The 17746-nt window shown below is 46.9% G+C and overlaps 1 protein-coding gene across 1 annotated transcript in view; it reads right to left on the minus strand.

The window, feature by feature from the left end:
• tespa1 (thymocyte expressed, positive selection associated 1) overlaps positions 1-17746 on the minus strand; it is an 81489-nt gene that overhangs the window by 44996 nt on the left and 18747 nt on the right. The window contains exons 3-4 of the mRNA XM_078530519.1: positions 10686-10728; positions 2800-2849 (exon numbers count right to left, since the gene is read on the minus strand). Coding sequence (XP_078386645.1) covers positions 2800-2849; positions 10686-10728 — 93 coding nt within the window. The remainder of the gene's footprint in view (positions 1-2799; positions 2850-10685; positions 10729-17746) is intronic.

The following is a 17746-nucleotide window of genomic DNA, read 5'->3' on the forward strand; positions in this document are numbered from 1 at the left end:
TTGTTTCTCTTTGTAATTTTCCAAATGAACAAACTTTGACTGAGAGATCCTGGATGCATGTGAAGGTCATTCAACAGGTTTTCCTGTTCTTTGCTCAATTACTTCATCTTGAGTTTGTTTGTAATTCAACAGGGTCTCCTTGACTTTGTTCAGCTGTTCTTTCATTCTGCTGTTCAAGACAGTCTTCATTTCTTCATGCTGCTGAAGGGTTATGTACTCCTTTTACATTTGATCTTGAAGGACGATCAGCTGTTCTTTCAATTGTTTATTTTCTTGTTGACCTCTTGCCCACTCACTCTGGGCTTCAGTGCATTAGTTTGTCATTACTGATTGTTCCAACACAGCTTTTTCTGAAGTTATATCCAACATCTTTACTCATGTTTTTCCAGGACCATGAATTGGATCTTCAAAGTCTTTCAGGGCAGAGAGTTCTTTGAGTTCTTTATCTGCCCGTTGTTGTGCCTGGCTGTACTTCTGGTTGAGTTCCCTTAACTCAGCATTGATATGAACATTTTCCTGTGAATAGCTTCATCTTATTTTTGCAGGTTCTGTTTCTCTTGGGTTACCTCAGATAGCCTTCTTTCGTTCACAGCCACCTGCTTGCTCCACATTGCCACCTGCTGTTGCAATTTGGTAATGTGTTGGCATTTTCAAAAAGACCTATTTTTAAGCCATTTGGCTGCATCCCAGCCTCTTCTATCCTCTGCACTAAACTCTTCAGCTCGTGCACTTCATTGCACTGACATGGTCTATGACTATCTTGTGGTTTGCTTAGGTATTGTCTCCCTAGGCATGGGGCCTCCTGTCTCCCTCGGCTGGGGGGTCTCCTGTCTCCCTCGGCCTAGGGGTCTCCTCCCTGGGCATGGGGCCTCCTGTCTCCCTCGGCCTGGGGTCTCCTGTCTCTCTCTCTCTGTTGCCCCTCAGTGCCTTATTGGGGGTGTTCTAGACCTTCTTTTAAGGTCTGCGCTTTCCACAACTTGGAGTTTAAAACATTTGTCAAAAGCTTTTAAATAACACTAAATGAGTTTGATTCATCAATTCCTTCTCTCAAGATTACTTCATCTGCAAATACACCAAACAAGTATAAAAATTGACTAACGTAGACTTCTCTGTTTTCTTGCTTAATCCTGATGCATTCCTGTAATCTAAACATTTTCTTCTCTATGACGCCCAATTTTGCTTCTGGTCTGGTATTTTTAATTGACTATCCACGGCCGATTTCCATAAGGGGAGGGCACCTCTCTCATTTCTTGTTCTTCAAGGTGGCTCTGCAGCTGCTGTTTACTTTTCTTCTTCTCTTTTCTTCTTCTCTTTTCTTCTTCCTGTACTTGTGGGGTTTCGGCAGGCTCTCATTTTCTCAGCTTATCAGCTCTGCACGAATTCTTCAAACTAGCAGCCTCCACCATCCTTTAGACTGGAGGAAATGTACTGGGCGGCGATTTGTAAGCTGTGCCATCAGTTTTAAAATGTCTTTTTCTTTGGTCTGAATTTTTCAGGGGGTGAAGGGGAAGAGAACTTCAATCTCCCTGAGGCCCAGGGCAGCCTCGTCCAGACTGAAGGGCTATTGTAATTATTAAATAAGTGGTTTAAAAATGTATTTAAACACATCACTTGAGCTGGGATGTGTTTTGATATTTATGAACAATGATTTATTTATTTATTTCATACAGGATTTAGGATCCCTGGCCCCGCTCGTGGATGGGTTTTTCCTAAACACCGTGAAGGCCGCTTGGGCTTTTGGCCTGCCCGCCAGCATGAAGATTGGGTGGGCAGCATTGACCATTACTTCAGTTACTCTCTTAATGGCCTTAATAGGCCGTTTACATATCGGTGGTCGTGCAGCCGACTCCGGCGCGTGCCCAACGAACGAAATATCGCAGGACTGCGCAATGACGTCAGGATGCACGCCCGACAGCATCGCGGGTCATTTTACACGTTGGCGTGTCGGGCCCATCCAGGCACACCAACTGAAAAATCCTGCCCTTTCAGCTGAGCTCAGTGTCATGGTGCTGGTGCTGGTGCTTTCTTGCTGCTGTGTCTGGGGTACTAGTCTTGATCCTGAGAGCTGCCTATTTAAAAAAGCCAAGCTGAGCTTTTTTGGAATTTTGCTCACTTTTTTGTGATCTGGCTAGATGCTTTGACTCTGTGTCCAATCAGGTCTGGCAAGGGACCTCCACGTGCCCTGGTGGAGTCCTTCAGCCTCCAGGTCTGCCACAGGGCCTCTTTTTAGGCAATCTCCAATCGTGTCTTCAATTTAGGTACACTTTGCTTAGGGTTAGGCTCCAGTTTCTTTACTTTTTCATTCTTTTGGGTTTTTAGGATCCATCATTCACTGCCACCATGTTGTAAGGTTGTGTGGTGACTCACCGAGAGATCAGGAGGCTCGTATGTTTGAACATAAATCATTTATTGGTGACCCATAACTATATACATCTCCAAGGTAGAGCCCTGCATGGGTGTGGTCTCCATGCTGGCTCCTTCCAGATCCGACTGGACTGACAGCCTACCATCATGTGACTCTCTACATCATCCCATAGGTGGTACTGTTCTCCAGTCCCACATTAACCCATGCTCTGCCTGAACGCCCTTTTCTACACTGTCCTTACCTGGTCTGACCTCATGTGATTTTTCACTGCCCTCTGAAATGGTGTAACAAGCTATTTGGTGCAATTAAGGATGGGCAACAAATCCGGGCAATGCCAGCGACACCCACATCCCATGAAAGAATAAAAAAAAGATAACATAGATGTTGATGAACAGCCTGATACTCTGGACTAGCTCACACGGGACAAGTTATACCATTGAATCCGGGTGGGTTGCTCTCCTCCTGTAGGCTCGCGTGACAGGACCTGTAAAAAAAAACTTGGTGAAAGTCACATTTAATCACCCATTACAATTGCAAACTAGCCAGCTTAACATGAATTCTTCACATGATTCTGGGCAACTTAATTAGTTTGGAAAAATCTGGTTTAATAAATGGAAGCAGCGCAGATTTGTTAAAGGCAAGTTAGTTATTAGAGTCATTACAGCACAGGTGGCCATTCAGCCCATCCAGGTGATAAGTTTGATTAACTTGATTAGTTTTTTGATGAGTAATTGAAAGGGTTAATGAGAGTAATGTGGTTAATAGACTTTCAAAACACATTGACAAATTGTAATATTAGCAATTTTAACATTTGTGGAATTAAAGAGACAGTGACAGTATAGATACAAAATTTGCTAAAAATTATAAAGCAGAGAGTTGAGGTGAATCCAAAAGCAAAATATTGATGATGCTGGAAATCTGAAATAAAAGCTGAAAATGCTGGAAATACGCAGCAGGTCAGACAGCTGCTGTGGAGAGAAAGAGTGAACATTTCAGATCGTAAACCTTCAAGAGCTGAGGCACATGGTTGCTTTTCATATTAGAGGAAGTGCACGGTATTGTTCCCAGGGTCAGTATTAGGACCACTGTTCTTTTTAATATACATTAATAAGCTGGAGTTGGGTATGTAGGTGGAATTTCATTGTCAGGATAACACAAAACTAGGAAGTGTAGCAAACATTGAGGAAGGTTGTTATAGACTTCAGGAGGACATAGATGGCAGGTGAAATGGACAGATGTAATTTAACATAGATTTAACAAGTGTGAAATAATTCATTTTTGTAGATAGAATGAAGAGGGGCAATATAAACTAAATGATACAATTTTAGAGAGTTACTTAATTCATTAATGCAATGTAGACATTGCTGGCTAGGCCCACCCCTAGTTGCCCTTGAGAAGTTGACGGTGAGCTGCCTTCTTGAACCGCTGCAGTCCATATGGTGTAGGTACACCCACAGTGCTGTTAGGGAGAGAGGTCCAGGATTTTGACCCAGCAACATTGAAGGAACAAGGATATGTTTCCAAGTCGGGCTGGTCTGGGGATTGGTGGATAACTTGCAGGTGGTGGTGTTCCCATGTATCTGCCACCGTTGTCCTTCTGGATGGTAAAGGTCATGGGTTTGAAAGGTGCTGTTAAGGGAGCCTTGGCAAGTTGCTGTCATGCATCAAGTATCTGGTACACATTGTTGCCACTGTGTGTCGGTGGTGGTGGGAGTGAATGTTGAAGGTGGTGTCAATCCAGCAGTTTGCTTTTTCCTGAATGGTGTTGAGGTGTTGTGGGAGCTGCACTCATCCAGGCAAGTGGGGAGTATTCCATCACACTCCTGACTTGTGCCTTGTAGATGGTGGTCAGGAGGTGAGTTACTCACTGCAGAATTCCCAGCGTCTGACCTGCTCTTGTAGCCACAGTATTTATCTGGTCAATGGTAACCCCCACCATCCCTTGTCCCATGATAATGATGGTGGGGAATTCAGCTACTGAATGTCAAGGGGAGGTGGTTAGATTCTCTCTTGTTAGAGATGGTCATTACTTGGCACTTGTGTGGTGTGAGTATTACTTTTCGCTTTTCAGCCCGAATGTGAGTGTAATCCATGCCTTACTGTACGTGGACATGGACAATTCATTACCTGAGGGGTTGGGGATGAACATTGTGCAATTATCAGAAAACAATCCCCACTTCTGACCTTGTGATGGGGGGGGGGGAAGGTGAATGAAGAAGCAGCTGTAGATGGTTGGACCTATAACCTCCAACAACCACAATCTTCTTCCTTTATGCTAGGCATGACTCCAACCAATAGAGAGTTTTCCCGTGATTCCTACTGACTCCAATTTTACAAAGGTTTTTTGATTCCACACTTGATTAACTTAAGCCTTGATGTCAAGGTCAGTCACTCTCACTTCACTCCTTGAGTTCAGCCGTTTTGTTCATGTTGGACTAAGACTGTAATGAGGTCAGCAGCCAAATGTTACTGGCAGAAAACAAACCAGCATAAATGGGCAGATTGTTGGTGAGTAAATACAGTTTGATAGCACTATTAATGACACCTTCCATCACTTGGTTGTTGATTAAGAGTAGACTGATGGGGTGGTAATTGTCCAGGTTGGATTGTCCTGCTTTTTGTGTACAGGACATACCTGGGTAATTTTCCACATAGCCGGGTAGATGTCAGTGTTGTAGCTGTACTGGAACAGTTTGCTAGGGGCATGGCTAGTTCTGGAGTACAGGTCTTCAGTACTATTGCTGGGATGTTGTCAGGGGCCTTCAGCCATTCCTTGATATCACATGGATTATGCACTCACAAATACCGACTGTAGGTGGTTGGAACCCTGCAGCCTTTTCTTTTTGCGCTTGCTTGTTGCTCCTTGTTTAACTGTCCATCACTATTCATGACTGGATATGGCAGGACTGCAGAGGTTTGATGTGCTGCATTGGATGTGGGACCATTTAGCTCTATCAATGCTGCTTCCACTGTTTAGCATGCATGAAGTCCTGTGTTGTAACCTCACCAGGTTGGTACCTCATTCCTGGAATGCACTCCGACACTCCCTATTGAACCAGGGTTGATCCCAGGGCTTGGAGGATGCAGGAACAGAGAGATTGGGAGATTATTGACTCACATTAATCATTAAAAGTGGAAGGACAAGTTTATCAGGCTGTTAAGAAAGCTGGCTTTATACAGCAGAATAGAGCACAAAAGCAGGGAGCTCTGATACACCTTTTGTAGCAAGATGATTGGGGGCTGGTTGATCAGCCACTGGCTGATGAATATTCTGATCCTTGAATAAGGAAATGGCCCCTTTAAGAACTTCCCTGAACCAGGAGGACACTTTCCCCAGTCAGGTGAGCACAAAAGGAAAAGTTCAGGGCAAGTCAACACAAGGGAGGTTGGGAGTTAAAGAGGTGGAAGAGACACTGTGTGATCTTGCTTCATGTTAGGCACATTCAGAGAAGGTGTCTGAAACTTTGAGGATTACTGTTTGTAAAAGAGGGAGGAAGGGCTCCATCAATCCTTGAGCATGTGGTGTTAGACGTATAATTTCAATGTCTAATAGAGAAAGTAACCATTCCAAAATGGAAGAAATATTGAGAAGTGGTGTGGGTCACATGAGCTCTATAAAAAGGTTCATGGAGTTGTACAAGAGAGAATGACCCAGGTCCCTGAAGCACAGCAGGAGATAACCTGGTTACTATTGAAAGAGATTGTGCAGAGCTGGATAGCGAATGTGGAACTGAGACACCAGTGAGTCAGGGTGAACGGGCAGGAATTCCCCTTCCAACAATCTGAACCAGTCTAATGTTCCAGGAAATGATTCCAGATGGTGATGAGGAGTCATGTCACTTGGCTTTTGAAAGATGTGCAGAGTCAGAGGCAGTCACCAGAATTGTGGTACTATCAGGGGATGAAGCTTCAAAGGTTTACTTTGACCTGGAGCTACAACCCAACTCCCCACTGGTGAAGATGGAGATCCTCGTCAAGGCTGGTATCCCATTTCTGGTACAGCTTCAAGGGTTCATTGCCTGGTCCTCCCAGAAAAGCAAAGCAAATGTTTGACTTGATACAGATACCAATGGTGGTTTCAACCTGATAACAACCCCTCAGCTAAGATTGTGGAGTTTCTGGTAATGGGTCACTATCCGTGAGCCTTTCCACTCTAAGCCAGGGAGTGGGGATATCAAGCAGACTCAGTCAATCCCAAGAGTTGGTGAAAGATTGAGGCTGCTGAAAGACTGAGAGACTGCTGGGGAACTGCTCAGAGACCCAATGTTCTCCAGCCCATGAAATGTCGGGTGGCCCCTGAGCCTAAAGAATTGGACTGAACCTCAGCAGATAAAACACTAAGTTGTACTAAAAGGGTTGCTGAAGGGTGGCAAAGGGAAGCCAATGGACTAGTTGGTGGAGCCAATATCGTAAAAACCAGGAAAAATGTATTCGACATGCCAGTGTGATGATGGGGACTATGCAGCAGCATCCTGGCCCACTCTCTCCTAACTAGACCATAGCTAGACAATTCTGGGTACCATATTTCAGGAAGGATGACAAGTTTTTCGAGAGGGTGTGGAAGGGTTTTCTGGAATAGTATCAGGGGTGAAGGACTTCGATGATGTGGAGTAACCGAAAGAACTCAGTGCTGAGTTCAAACAGACCCCATTTTTACTAGAGAAAGGGCCTTACCCCGCAGTGTGAGAGTTACAATTTTTTTAGAGTAGACATGAATGCTCTTAAAGGGAAGCAGTGAAGGGTGGCCGAATTGATTAGGGAAAACTTGGTAATGTTGGAAAGAGGGGGCAAGGGCAGAATCCATTTCTTACAGTTGAGAAGAAACAAAAGTATAGTTGCACTGCTGGGTGTATTCCATAGACCTCCAGATTGTGAGGTAGATAGAGGAGCAAATTTGCAGAGCTATCACAGGGATAAGCCAGAACTAAACAAAGGTGATATTGGGAGATTTTAATTACCTAAATATTGGTTGGGATAATTTTAGAGTAAAGGGAAATTTCTGAAATGTATTCAGGAGAACTATTTTGACCAAAATGCTCTCAATCCAATGTGTCAGGAGGCATTGCTGGATCTGCTGCTGTGGGTTGAGATAGACCACATGGAACAAATGTATGCGAGGAACAGGGGTTAAACTGGTCACCTAGTCCAGATGGCTTCCATCTCAGGTTACTCAAGAAAGTTGGAATGGAAACAACAGGAGGGCTTGCCTTAATCTTCAGCTGCATTTATTTATGCCGCAACTCCAATGGGAGGACTTCCTACACATGCTCAGATACAGTGTCAGTCTCAGTAACTCAGGTCGTGACAACTGGACAACCTCTTAAATTAATTTTGAGATGCAAACTGAAACTTGGCATTAGGAAGTAAAATCAAGCAGAATCATGTTTAGGACTGACTCCCCAAAGCGTTCTCTTCATTTGTCGGTCATTATTATCCTTAAAATTCTTATCAAAAATACATTGGAGTGTTGCTTTTCTACTAGATCTTTTTTGCAGATGCTATCAAAAAGTCTTTGATGAGTATCAAAATGTAGGAGCTTACTCCACTTTACACAATTAACTTTTAGGTTTGGAGTCTCACAGAGTCATGGAGACTCCACAGTCTATCCAAAATGATGGACAGAACCCAGATCTGGAAGTCCTACCCCCATATCCGGCAGAAACCATTTCTGCTGGGGTGGGGGGAAGAATTGGGTGGGGGATGTGACTCTCACATCAGGGAAACCCAGACTCAACAAGGCCATTTGAACTCAGTGCTGAGTTCAAACAGACCCCATTTTCAACAGAGAAAGGGCCTTACCCCACAGTGTGAGAGTTACAATTTTTTACAGTAGACATGAATGCTCTTGAAGGGAAGATATGGTATGTAAAATGGTCAATTTGTCAAATTATTTAGATCCCCTGCCCTTCAAAATTGAAAAAAAAACTGCCTGCCTGTGTTTGTGAGGTGCAAAAACTGTTCTATCAGTTTCAATAGCTGTTTGTTGACACAACCTAAGTTCTATCATTATAGCATTAGTAATGCTTCACTGCTTTCCATAACCTATTATTATCACAGTTGGGTGGGCTATAATTTCACTGTTTAATTGATCAGTCAAAGAGGTAATTAAAGGATTTGCTGCCTTTGATATGGGGTTATGAATACAAATGTTTGTTTTTATAAGGGATTAAGTACTTGTGGGGATATAAATGTTTAGAATGAGCTTTCATCGATGAGAGTTTTTATCATATTGTGAAGCCAATAATAGATACTCAGAACTTTATTTTATTTCATTTTAGCATTACTCCTGAGACTGCCCTGATGGATATTAGGTGAGTTGGCATGGAGGGTGTAAGGTGAAGGCTCGTATGGAGGGGTCATGAATTGATGTGAACTGGCACTAAGTTGTCACATGGGCTTTAAGGAGCCATGGGTGTGGGCGGGGGTCCATGTAGGGGTAGCGGGAGAGTATGAGGACCTAATGTTTAAGAAAACAACTGGGACAAAGTTCCAGAAAAACCAAGGTGGGCCTTTTAAACACCCACCTTAGTGCTCAGCAGCCCCTGTGACCGCCTCCAATCTGCGCCTGGGGGCGGTGGGCCTGATTCCATCCCACGTTCACCCCTGGAATGAAGACCCTGCATTCAGGCACTTTTTTCCGAGGCAGGTGTGGTGAGTCAGGAGATTTGCAGACTGTGCACCTGCCTTGGGAGCAAAAACCCAGGCCTCACTATTTTCTAGAAATGATTATATTCTTCAGCAAATAAATAATAAAGAATCAATAATAAAATTTAAAAAACATCACCCGATGTGGGGTTCAGACTATGACTGAGAGAGTGACCACTAACTGAGCTAGCTGGGAATTGCATTCACAAAGCCTCGCCAACCTGCCTCGAAGACTCACTTAAACCATCAATCACTGTTCTCATTTGGTGTCTATCTGTGATGCATTGTAAACTCAGCAGATTTACCCCCACTAACAAAGCAGAAATCTGAAGTGGGATTTGATGCTCTGCAGCTCCACACGCACCACTGATGTTCCTGAAGGGGAAGGCATCAGGGTCAGTTGTCTACACACCAGTGGCCGCAGTGCAAGCCGAGTGTGTATATGCAACTGCTCCTGAGACTCTGAGGAGTTCCAGTGTTAATCTCTCAAATTTCCCCAGGTCGGAACCAGAAAATTGGGGAGTGGCAAATCTGACATCTCTATTCAAGAGAGGATGTGGGAGCATTCTTAGCAGCTACAGGCCAGTCAGTTTAACATCAGTGCTGGGTAAGATTTTAGAAACAATAATCAGGGGGGAAAAAATCAACAGGCACTTGGAGAGATTGAAGTTAAATAATGAGATTCAGCAGGGATTTGAAAATGACAGCTTGTGCTTGACACATCTAATGGAATTTTTCGGTGAAGTAACAGCGAAGATTGAAGATGAAAGGAATGCAGTGGATTTTCACACCATGAAATTCATGAAAGCCTTTGACAATTAGACGGGTTTAAAAAATTGAGGCTCGTGGAATAGATGGGTCAGTGGCAACTTGGCTAAGAAACATTGGGTGGGATTTTCCAGTCTTGCCAGCAGGTTGTTCTCCAAACTTTCCCATCCCGCCCGCAATGATACCCACAGGAACCGGAAAATCCTGCCAATTGGCTTTGGGACAGTAGACAATAAGTCACGGTAAATGGTTGTTTTACACACCACTTTAATGTGATCTGGAAAGCAGTGCCTGAAAGGGTGATGGAAGCTCAATCAATAGTAATTTCCTCAAAAGCAGCTGTATAAATAGTCAGAGTTATAGATACATATGGCAAGGAGTTATTCAGCCTGATGTACTGTATTCCTAGTCCCACATCCCTGCTAGTTATCCACAACCCTCATCCTTAAGAACCTTTCTAACTCCCGTTGAAATCATTTATGGAATTGCCTTCAACCATTTTTTGAAGCAGCACATTTCAGATCCTAACATTTCTAAAAAAAAAACTAATTTCCCCTCAAGATTTTTGCCACAATTTTTCAATCTATGACCGCTGGTTATTGACTGACACAAGAGGCAACAACCTACTCCATCAACACATCTTGTCATCTTGGAAACCTACTTTAAACATATCAAACTTACAATATTACAGTGAAACTAGGGGAGGTGAATTATTTGGATATCCTTTAAAAGAGTAGGTGCAATGGGCTTCCTTCAGTATTGAAAGACAGGAGTTACCACAGAGCACAGCTGGCAAAAAGTTCTGAAACATCCTAAAATGTTAACTCTATTTTTCTCTCCACAGACTTTCTGTTTTTATTTCAGATTTCAGAATAGAAAAAGCTTCAGAATTCAGGCATTGTCTTACCCACAATCTTCCAGCCAACTCTTTATTTTGTCAACAGAAGCTCCTGTGAAAACCAACAGGAAACACACATCAGTCAGAGAGAGAGAGACAAAGAAAAACTCCTCTTCATTACTCCCATTCCCCATGGCTCAGTTACTCTCCACACTCCATGTTTTTCGGTTGCTCCAGAGGTCAGGCCATCCGGCCAGGCTCTTGCACCCCCACTGAACACCTCCCACTGACAACAGCACAGAGTTTACTTTGGATGATCTGGAGGTGAGTGCACAGCTACATTCTGCAGAGCTCTCCAGGGTCACCTGTTGCTTTGCAGGCTTCAGAGGCGCCAGGGGGTCGGAGTTAAGTGCTTCCCTGCCTCGGAGCAACTTGTGAGGGTGAAGTGGAGTGGGGGGCAGGTGCAGCCCTGCCTCTGAGGCAACTTGTGAGGGTGAGGGTGAGGGGGAGCAGGGGGCAAGTGCAGCCTTGCAGTTGAGGCGACCGGTGGTGGTGGGGAGGCTGGGGAGGGGGGGCGGGGGCGTGGTGGTGGTTAAAGGCAGCCCTGCCTCTGAGGCAACTGGTGGCGGGGTTGGGGGGGATGGTCAAAGGCAGCCCTGCCGTTGAATATAGCACACATTCAGGGTGGGGAGGTAGGGTGGGTGAGGAAAGTGGCCACGTTTTCGGGAAACCTGTAGGAAGTGACCATTCTTCTGCAACTGAGAGAATTCAGGTGCAGCCACATTGATATGGTTGGGGTTGGGCTCCAAGCTTATCTGCCCACTCAAGCAACGCAGAGGCATCAAAGTGCCACCAAGTTCTCCAGAGCTCCCACCACTTGCTGCCACCCCCTGCGCCTGCCCACCACCCCCGGCCAACCCCGGCACAAACTGCAAATTCATGAACACTTTAGTGGACTGCAGAGCAGTTGGACTGTACACATTGTAGAATCTCCTCGCTAAAGCTGGCCATGTAGCAGTCACTGCTGGAGGCGCTCACAGCCCTTTGCAATGTCAGCATTCCGGTTTGGATCAGTCTCCCCCATGGTTCAATCTAACAGGGCAGCCATGCAGCGCATTAATCTCTGGCCATCCAAGTGGCGGCCAGCACTCTCCGGGAAGTGTTAAGGGGCCGTCACACTTAACCAGGACAAGTTCTTCGTACACCCATGCTAACCACATCTTGCTCTTTCATCCCGCAGGAGCAGTATATCAGGATCATGGAGCCTGGTGAACTAGCTGTGTGCCTGATGGCCTACAGAGCGTGAAGAAGATGAGGGAGACAGCGATTGAGGATCCTGGCTGCACAGAGGCAGAAGTAGCAACCTCAGGAAGAAGGGGCGGCTGGGGCTCCTGCACACACTGCCCAAGAGCCAAGCGAACCATCACAGGCCGGAGCCTAGCCACACCCAGGATCTATGGACACCGCCTTTCATTCCTGCAGATGACCTAGAACCAGTGTCACCGAAGACTGCAAATGTCTAGGGAACTGGTCACTCACATCCTGCCAATTACTGCAGGATTTGGCGCCATGGGGACGTGGAGGGCATCCACTGCCAATGGCTGTGAAAGTGACCGCGGTGCTCCATTTCTATGCCAGTGGCTCCTATTAGGGCTCCACAGGCGACCTCCGTGGGATCTCACAATTCACCACCCACAAATGCATCCATGAGGTCACAGGTGCCATCTTCTCCATGTCACACAACTTAATGCATTTTGCCTAGGACTGGGACAGCCAGGATACAAGGGCCATTAGATTCTTCTGGATCTTGGGGTTCCCACAGGTGCAGGATGCGATTGACTGCACTCATGTGGCGCTCAGGTCTCCGTCACTGCACACGGTGGACTACATCAACCACAAGGGCTTCCACTCACTGAACGTGCAGCTGGTATGTGACCACCAGAAACCCATCCTGCAGGCATGTGCACAGTTTACAGGGAGTGTGCACAACGCCTACATCCTGAGTCGATCTCAGATCCCTGGAGTCTTCCAGGGTCCACAGAGGCTGCAGGGTTGGCTCCTCAGGGCAAGGGCTTCCTGCAGAGGCCGTGGCTGATGACACTCATGCGGCGGCCTCAGACTGCAGCAGAGCGAAGGTATAACGAGGTTCAAGCTGCAACTCACAACCTGGTGGAGCAGACTATCGCGATGCTCAAGATGCAGTTCGGGTGTGTGGACCGGTCTGGTGGAGCCCTACAATACAGTCCGCAGAGGGTGTCACACATCGTCATCATCTGCTGCACCCTTTACTACCTGGTGCTGCAACAGGGAGAGGAGCTGGCTGAGCAGGAGATGGAGGAGCTGGAGGTCTCCTCTGATGAGGAGGACACCGACAGGGATGAGGGCGAGGGAGTCCTCGGAGGTGACAATGATGGGGATGAGGCCCTCAAACTGGCTAGATGAGGCAGGCTCGCTCGGGAGGCCCTCAAAGCTGCCAGATTTGTGGAGGAGGACGACGATATGCAATGAGGTGTCCCCATAGATCCTCAAATTGCATCTGTGAATGTTTGACTCCAGTCTGGCTTATAGCAGCGTGAATACCCTCTGTGAGGATGTCCCTGTCATGGAGAGGCAGTGGAGGCCCTAATAGTCGCTCAATTGCAAGAGGATGATGACAACATGCAGTGAGGACACTCCATAAACCTTCACATAGCCTCTGAGAATGTCTGACCGTCTGGCTGAGGGCAGCTCGCTTGCGTTCTGTGATCAGGGTCATATCATAAAGACGCAGACATGAAACTTTAGACACATCTGATGCTGTGTCTGCCTTCAGCACCTCAGCCCTTCAGGAGCTGGTGCACAGCATCACTGGTCACAGATGCTGGTGTGATGGGGGCCAGCCCCACCTTAAAGGTGCAGAGAGCACACAGAGAGAATGAGAGAACTCTGTGGCACCTGCCCACTACATTCTGGCAGCAATGACCAGCACCGCCGAGGTGCAGGCATCAGTAATGTTTCCAGGGAGTGTGAGGCTGGACCATCACTTTGGTCTGATGGCTGCACAGAGCACAGGGAAGAGGCCTTGGACTGAGACACCTGTCTCTTATCCTGTGCAGAAAGGTTTCACATCTGAGTGACACGAACACTGCTCATCAGAACAAGGAGCCATAGGCAGGGAGACAATTGTGGGAGTTTATTGACAATAATGAACATTATGTACAAGTGATTAACACCCATGTCCAGGCTGTGCAACTAATTCTCTTTAACCATCCTAACCCTGCCGTCTTGTTGCTTCCAGACATCCACAGCGGAGGTGGAGCAGCCTGCTGACTGCGACACCCTGTCTGTGATGACTTTAAAGGGCCGAGATCTGGAGGGCCCTGGCCTGCTTTCAGGCAGTGGCATCTTCTGCAGCCTGTGGAGCTGGAGCTGCTGAGGTCACAGGGAAAGGGGAGTCAGATGTGCCGGTCACTCCCAGAGTGACTGGATGGATGGATCCAGAGTGTGCACCTCATTCTCCTCCCTATGGGTGCCCGAGGGCCCCTGGCTGATTCCTTGAGGAGAAGGGGTAGCTCGAGTGAGATCGAAATGACCTGCACCCCTCTTGTGTACACACTGTTGGAGGCCAAATATGGCATCAGCGATGGAGTCAAACCCGCGCAGCAGTGCAGGAGCGACGTCCTGGACCAAGGACTCTATGCCAGCCACCATCCTGCCAGTGTTGATGGTGCGTTGACATGCTGGCGCTATCACCTCAGACTGAAGGTGGGCGGACTCCTCCATCATGCCTTGCAATCTGAGGAGTGCAGTGGACATCCCCTCCTCGTGTTCCTGAGCTTGCCTCTTCAGCTCCAGCAACTGAGGTAGAACCGAGTCCAGACAGAGGCTCGTCACCTGACTCGGACTCAGCAGATGTCTGGCCTGCAGAAGCCCTCTGAGTGCCAGGAGCCTGGGGAGTCCCTGCCACCGCCTGCTGTGGGTCAGACAGTGCGATGTGTTCACCAGATTGTGATCCTGAGGGTACTCTCGAACGAGGTCCCACCGAGGTGTGTGTCCCTGCGTTGGTTGTGGGTGTGGGCGAGCGCTGTGACTGGTCTTCAATTGGGGCTTCAGCAGATGTCTCTTCAGGGGTGTTTTCGGGGCTTAAGTCAAAGACCTGGGTCGTGGACTCCCTTGGCAGATGTGCCTGTGAAAGCAAGGGGAGATAATTAGTGCCTGGCAGTGGCCTGTGTAAGAGGACACATCACTCACAGCATGGTTGTCTGAAGGATGTTGCACTGCTGGATCCTCACTTGGTAGAGCAGCACCGACCTCACCATCAATACAGGACCGGGCCCGGTCATCGCCGGTCAGCTGGATGGATCTATTTTCAAAGTTCATGAGGACCTTGATTTCAGGCATTCCTCCACCAGTCTGTGACCTCTCCGTTTTGTTGCATGCCAGTGTGCCTTGCATATGGGGAGAGTGTGAGCAGGATGCCTGACAGGCCAGATGATAACTATGCCTGGCATGTATGGGTGGTGAGTGGTGCCATGGACGTGATGAGGACAACAGAGGTGTGAGAGAGTGAATGGTGATGTACTTTGAACTGTAAGTGAGATCCCTATGAATGTGTGATGGGTTTGTGAGTTGAGAGTGATGATCAGAGTGACTTACCCTGGCAGAGCGGAGATCATCATTCATCCTCTTCTGGCACTGGGTGGCTGTCCTCTTTTGCAGGGCGTTGATACTGACCATCACTGCCCCCGCCTTCCAGGCTGGATCGGTGATACTGCTGCCCCTCCTGTGGCCAGAGGACATCACAGCGAACCTCCACCACATCTAAAAAGTGTTCCAGGGGCGTGTCACTGAATTGGGGGCTGCAGTCTTCTTGCTTTTCAGGGCCATGTCTTCTGTGCAGCAGTCCAGGGCTGGAAGCACTGAGAGGTGCGTGCAGCTGCACTTTAAATATATTGCGCCCGATTTGTTGAAGCGGTGAGGGCGAATGGGAGCCCGTTCACCATCAAAACGGTACTTTTCCCAGGAATGCATGATCAGCGAGGGGGCTTTGGGGTGATACAGTGTGAAATGTCACCATTGTGGCCTGTGGGTAAAACATTCTTTTTCCTGTCGTCCTGTCCGCACTTAACGCAAACCTGGGATGATTCTGCCCCAGTACCAAAAATGCAGAAAACCACCTTATAACCGACAACAACGATTGTGGAGAACACAGCTGGACTACAGCAAAAGAACATACAAAGGCAGCAAAGAATTGTAAAGTCTTCCCAACATTGAGGGCTGATGGCAGAACTGGTCAACATGAAACCAAAATAGGAGCAGACAAGAGGCAGACAGAACATCAGGAGGTGGAAGCTCAAAGATCCATAAATGAAGGGGCGAATCAGACAGCAGCTGGAGAGACAACTAAGAGAAATAGAAAAAGTTACAAAAGACACCTTGGAAGACATAGGAGATAGGAACATAGGTGGTAGGACTTAGGAGCAGGAGTAGATCATAGCGAGCCTGCTCCACCATTCAATAAGATCATGGCTGATCTGGTTGTGGTGTCAACTCCGCTTTCCTGTCTGCCCCCAATAACCCTTGACTCTCTTATTTATCAAAAGTCTGTCTAACTCAAGCTTGAATAAATTCCATGACCCAGCCTCCACAGCTTTCTGGGGAAGAGACGTTCAAGGACAAGTCCCCCTTGTCCTCCCTTTTCACCCCACCAGTCTCCACATTCAAAGGATCATCCTCTGCCATTTCTGCCAACTGCAGCATGATGCCACCACCAAACACATCTTCCCCTCACCCCCCCATCAGCATTCTAGAGGGACCATTCCCTCCGGGACACCCTGTTCCACTCCTCCATCACCCCTTACACCTCATCCCCCTCCCACGGCACCTTCCCATGTAACCACAGAAGGTGCAACACCTGCCCCTTTACTTCCCCTCTCCTCAACGTCCAAGGATCCAAACAGTCTCTTTAAGTGAAGCAGCACTTCACTTGCACTTCCCTCAATTTAGTCTACTGCATTCGCTGCTCTCAAAGCGGTCTCCTCTACATATGAGAGACCAAATGAACACCTTCGGTCTGTCCACAAATATGACCCAGACCTCCCTGTCGCTTGCCATTCCCAACTCCACCATGCTCTCATGCCCACATGTCCGTCCTTGGCTTGCTGCAATGTTCCAGTGAAGCTCAACGCAAACTGGAGAAACAGCACCTCATCTTCCAACTAGGCACTTTACAGCCTTCCGGACTGAATATTGAGTTCAACAACCTCAGATCTTGAACTCCCTCCCCCCATCCCCACCCCCTTTTTGATCCCCTGTTTTCAATGTTCATTTTTATTTTGAAACTTTTATTTATTTTTTTCCACTTATTTTTAGTATTATTATTTTTAAAATTTATTTCCATGTTTATTCATTGTTTTATTCCCAGCTTTTAGCCTGTTTTCGATCTTTTTCACCATCACCGTTCCCTCCCCCATCCCACTCCCACTAGGGCCATCTGTCACTTGCTCATTCTGCTTTCTACTCTTAATGTCACCATTAACACCTCCTTTAGTCAGTATCACCACCATCAACACCCCTTTGACCTTTTGTTTATGACATCTTTTGCAATCTCTCCTTTGCCTCCACCTATCATTGGCCTTCTCTCCAGCTTCACCTGTTCCAACCCCCTTAAACAGTATATATTTCATCCCATTTGTACTTCCCTTTAGCTCTGAAGAAGAGTGATACGGACATGAAACGTCAACTCTGTCTTTCTCTCTACAGATGCTGTAAGATGTTTTTCCAGCATTTTTTGCTTTTGTTTCAGATTGTCAGCATCCACAGTATTTTGCCATAATCATTTGTAAGTACCTTGCTATATCCTCCTTACTAATGAGATAGTGGAGGCGTTAGTGGTGATCTTTCAGGAATCACTGGAGTCAGGGAGGGTCTCAGAGGACTGGAAAATCGCTAATGTAACCCCCCTGTTTAAGAAGGGAGTGAGGCAAAAGACGGGAAATTTCAGGCCGATTAGCCTGCCCTCGGTCGTTGGTAAGATTTTAGAGTCCATTATTAAGGATGAGATTTCAGAATACTTGGAAGTGCATGGTAAAATCGGGCAAAGTCAGCATGGTTTCATCAAGGGGAGGTCATGACTGACAAATCTGTTAGAA

Source organism: Cetorhinus maximus, chromosome 2, assembly GCF_964194155.1.
Source record: "Cetorhinus maximus chromosome 2, sCetMax3.hap1.1, whole genome shotgun sequence".
Taxonomy (NCBI): Eukaryota; Metazoa; Chordata; class Chondrichthyes; order Lamniformes; family Cetorhinidae; genus Cetorhinus; species Cetorhinus maximus.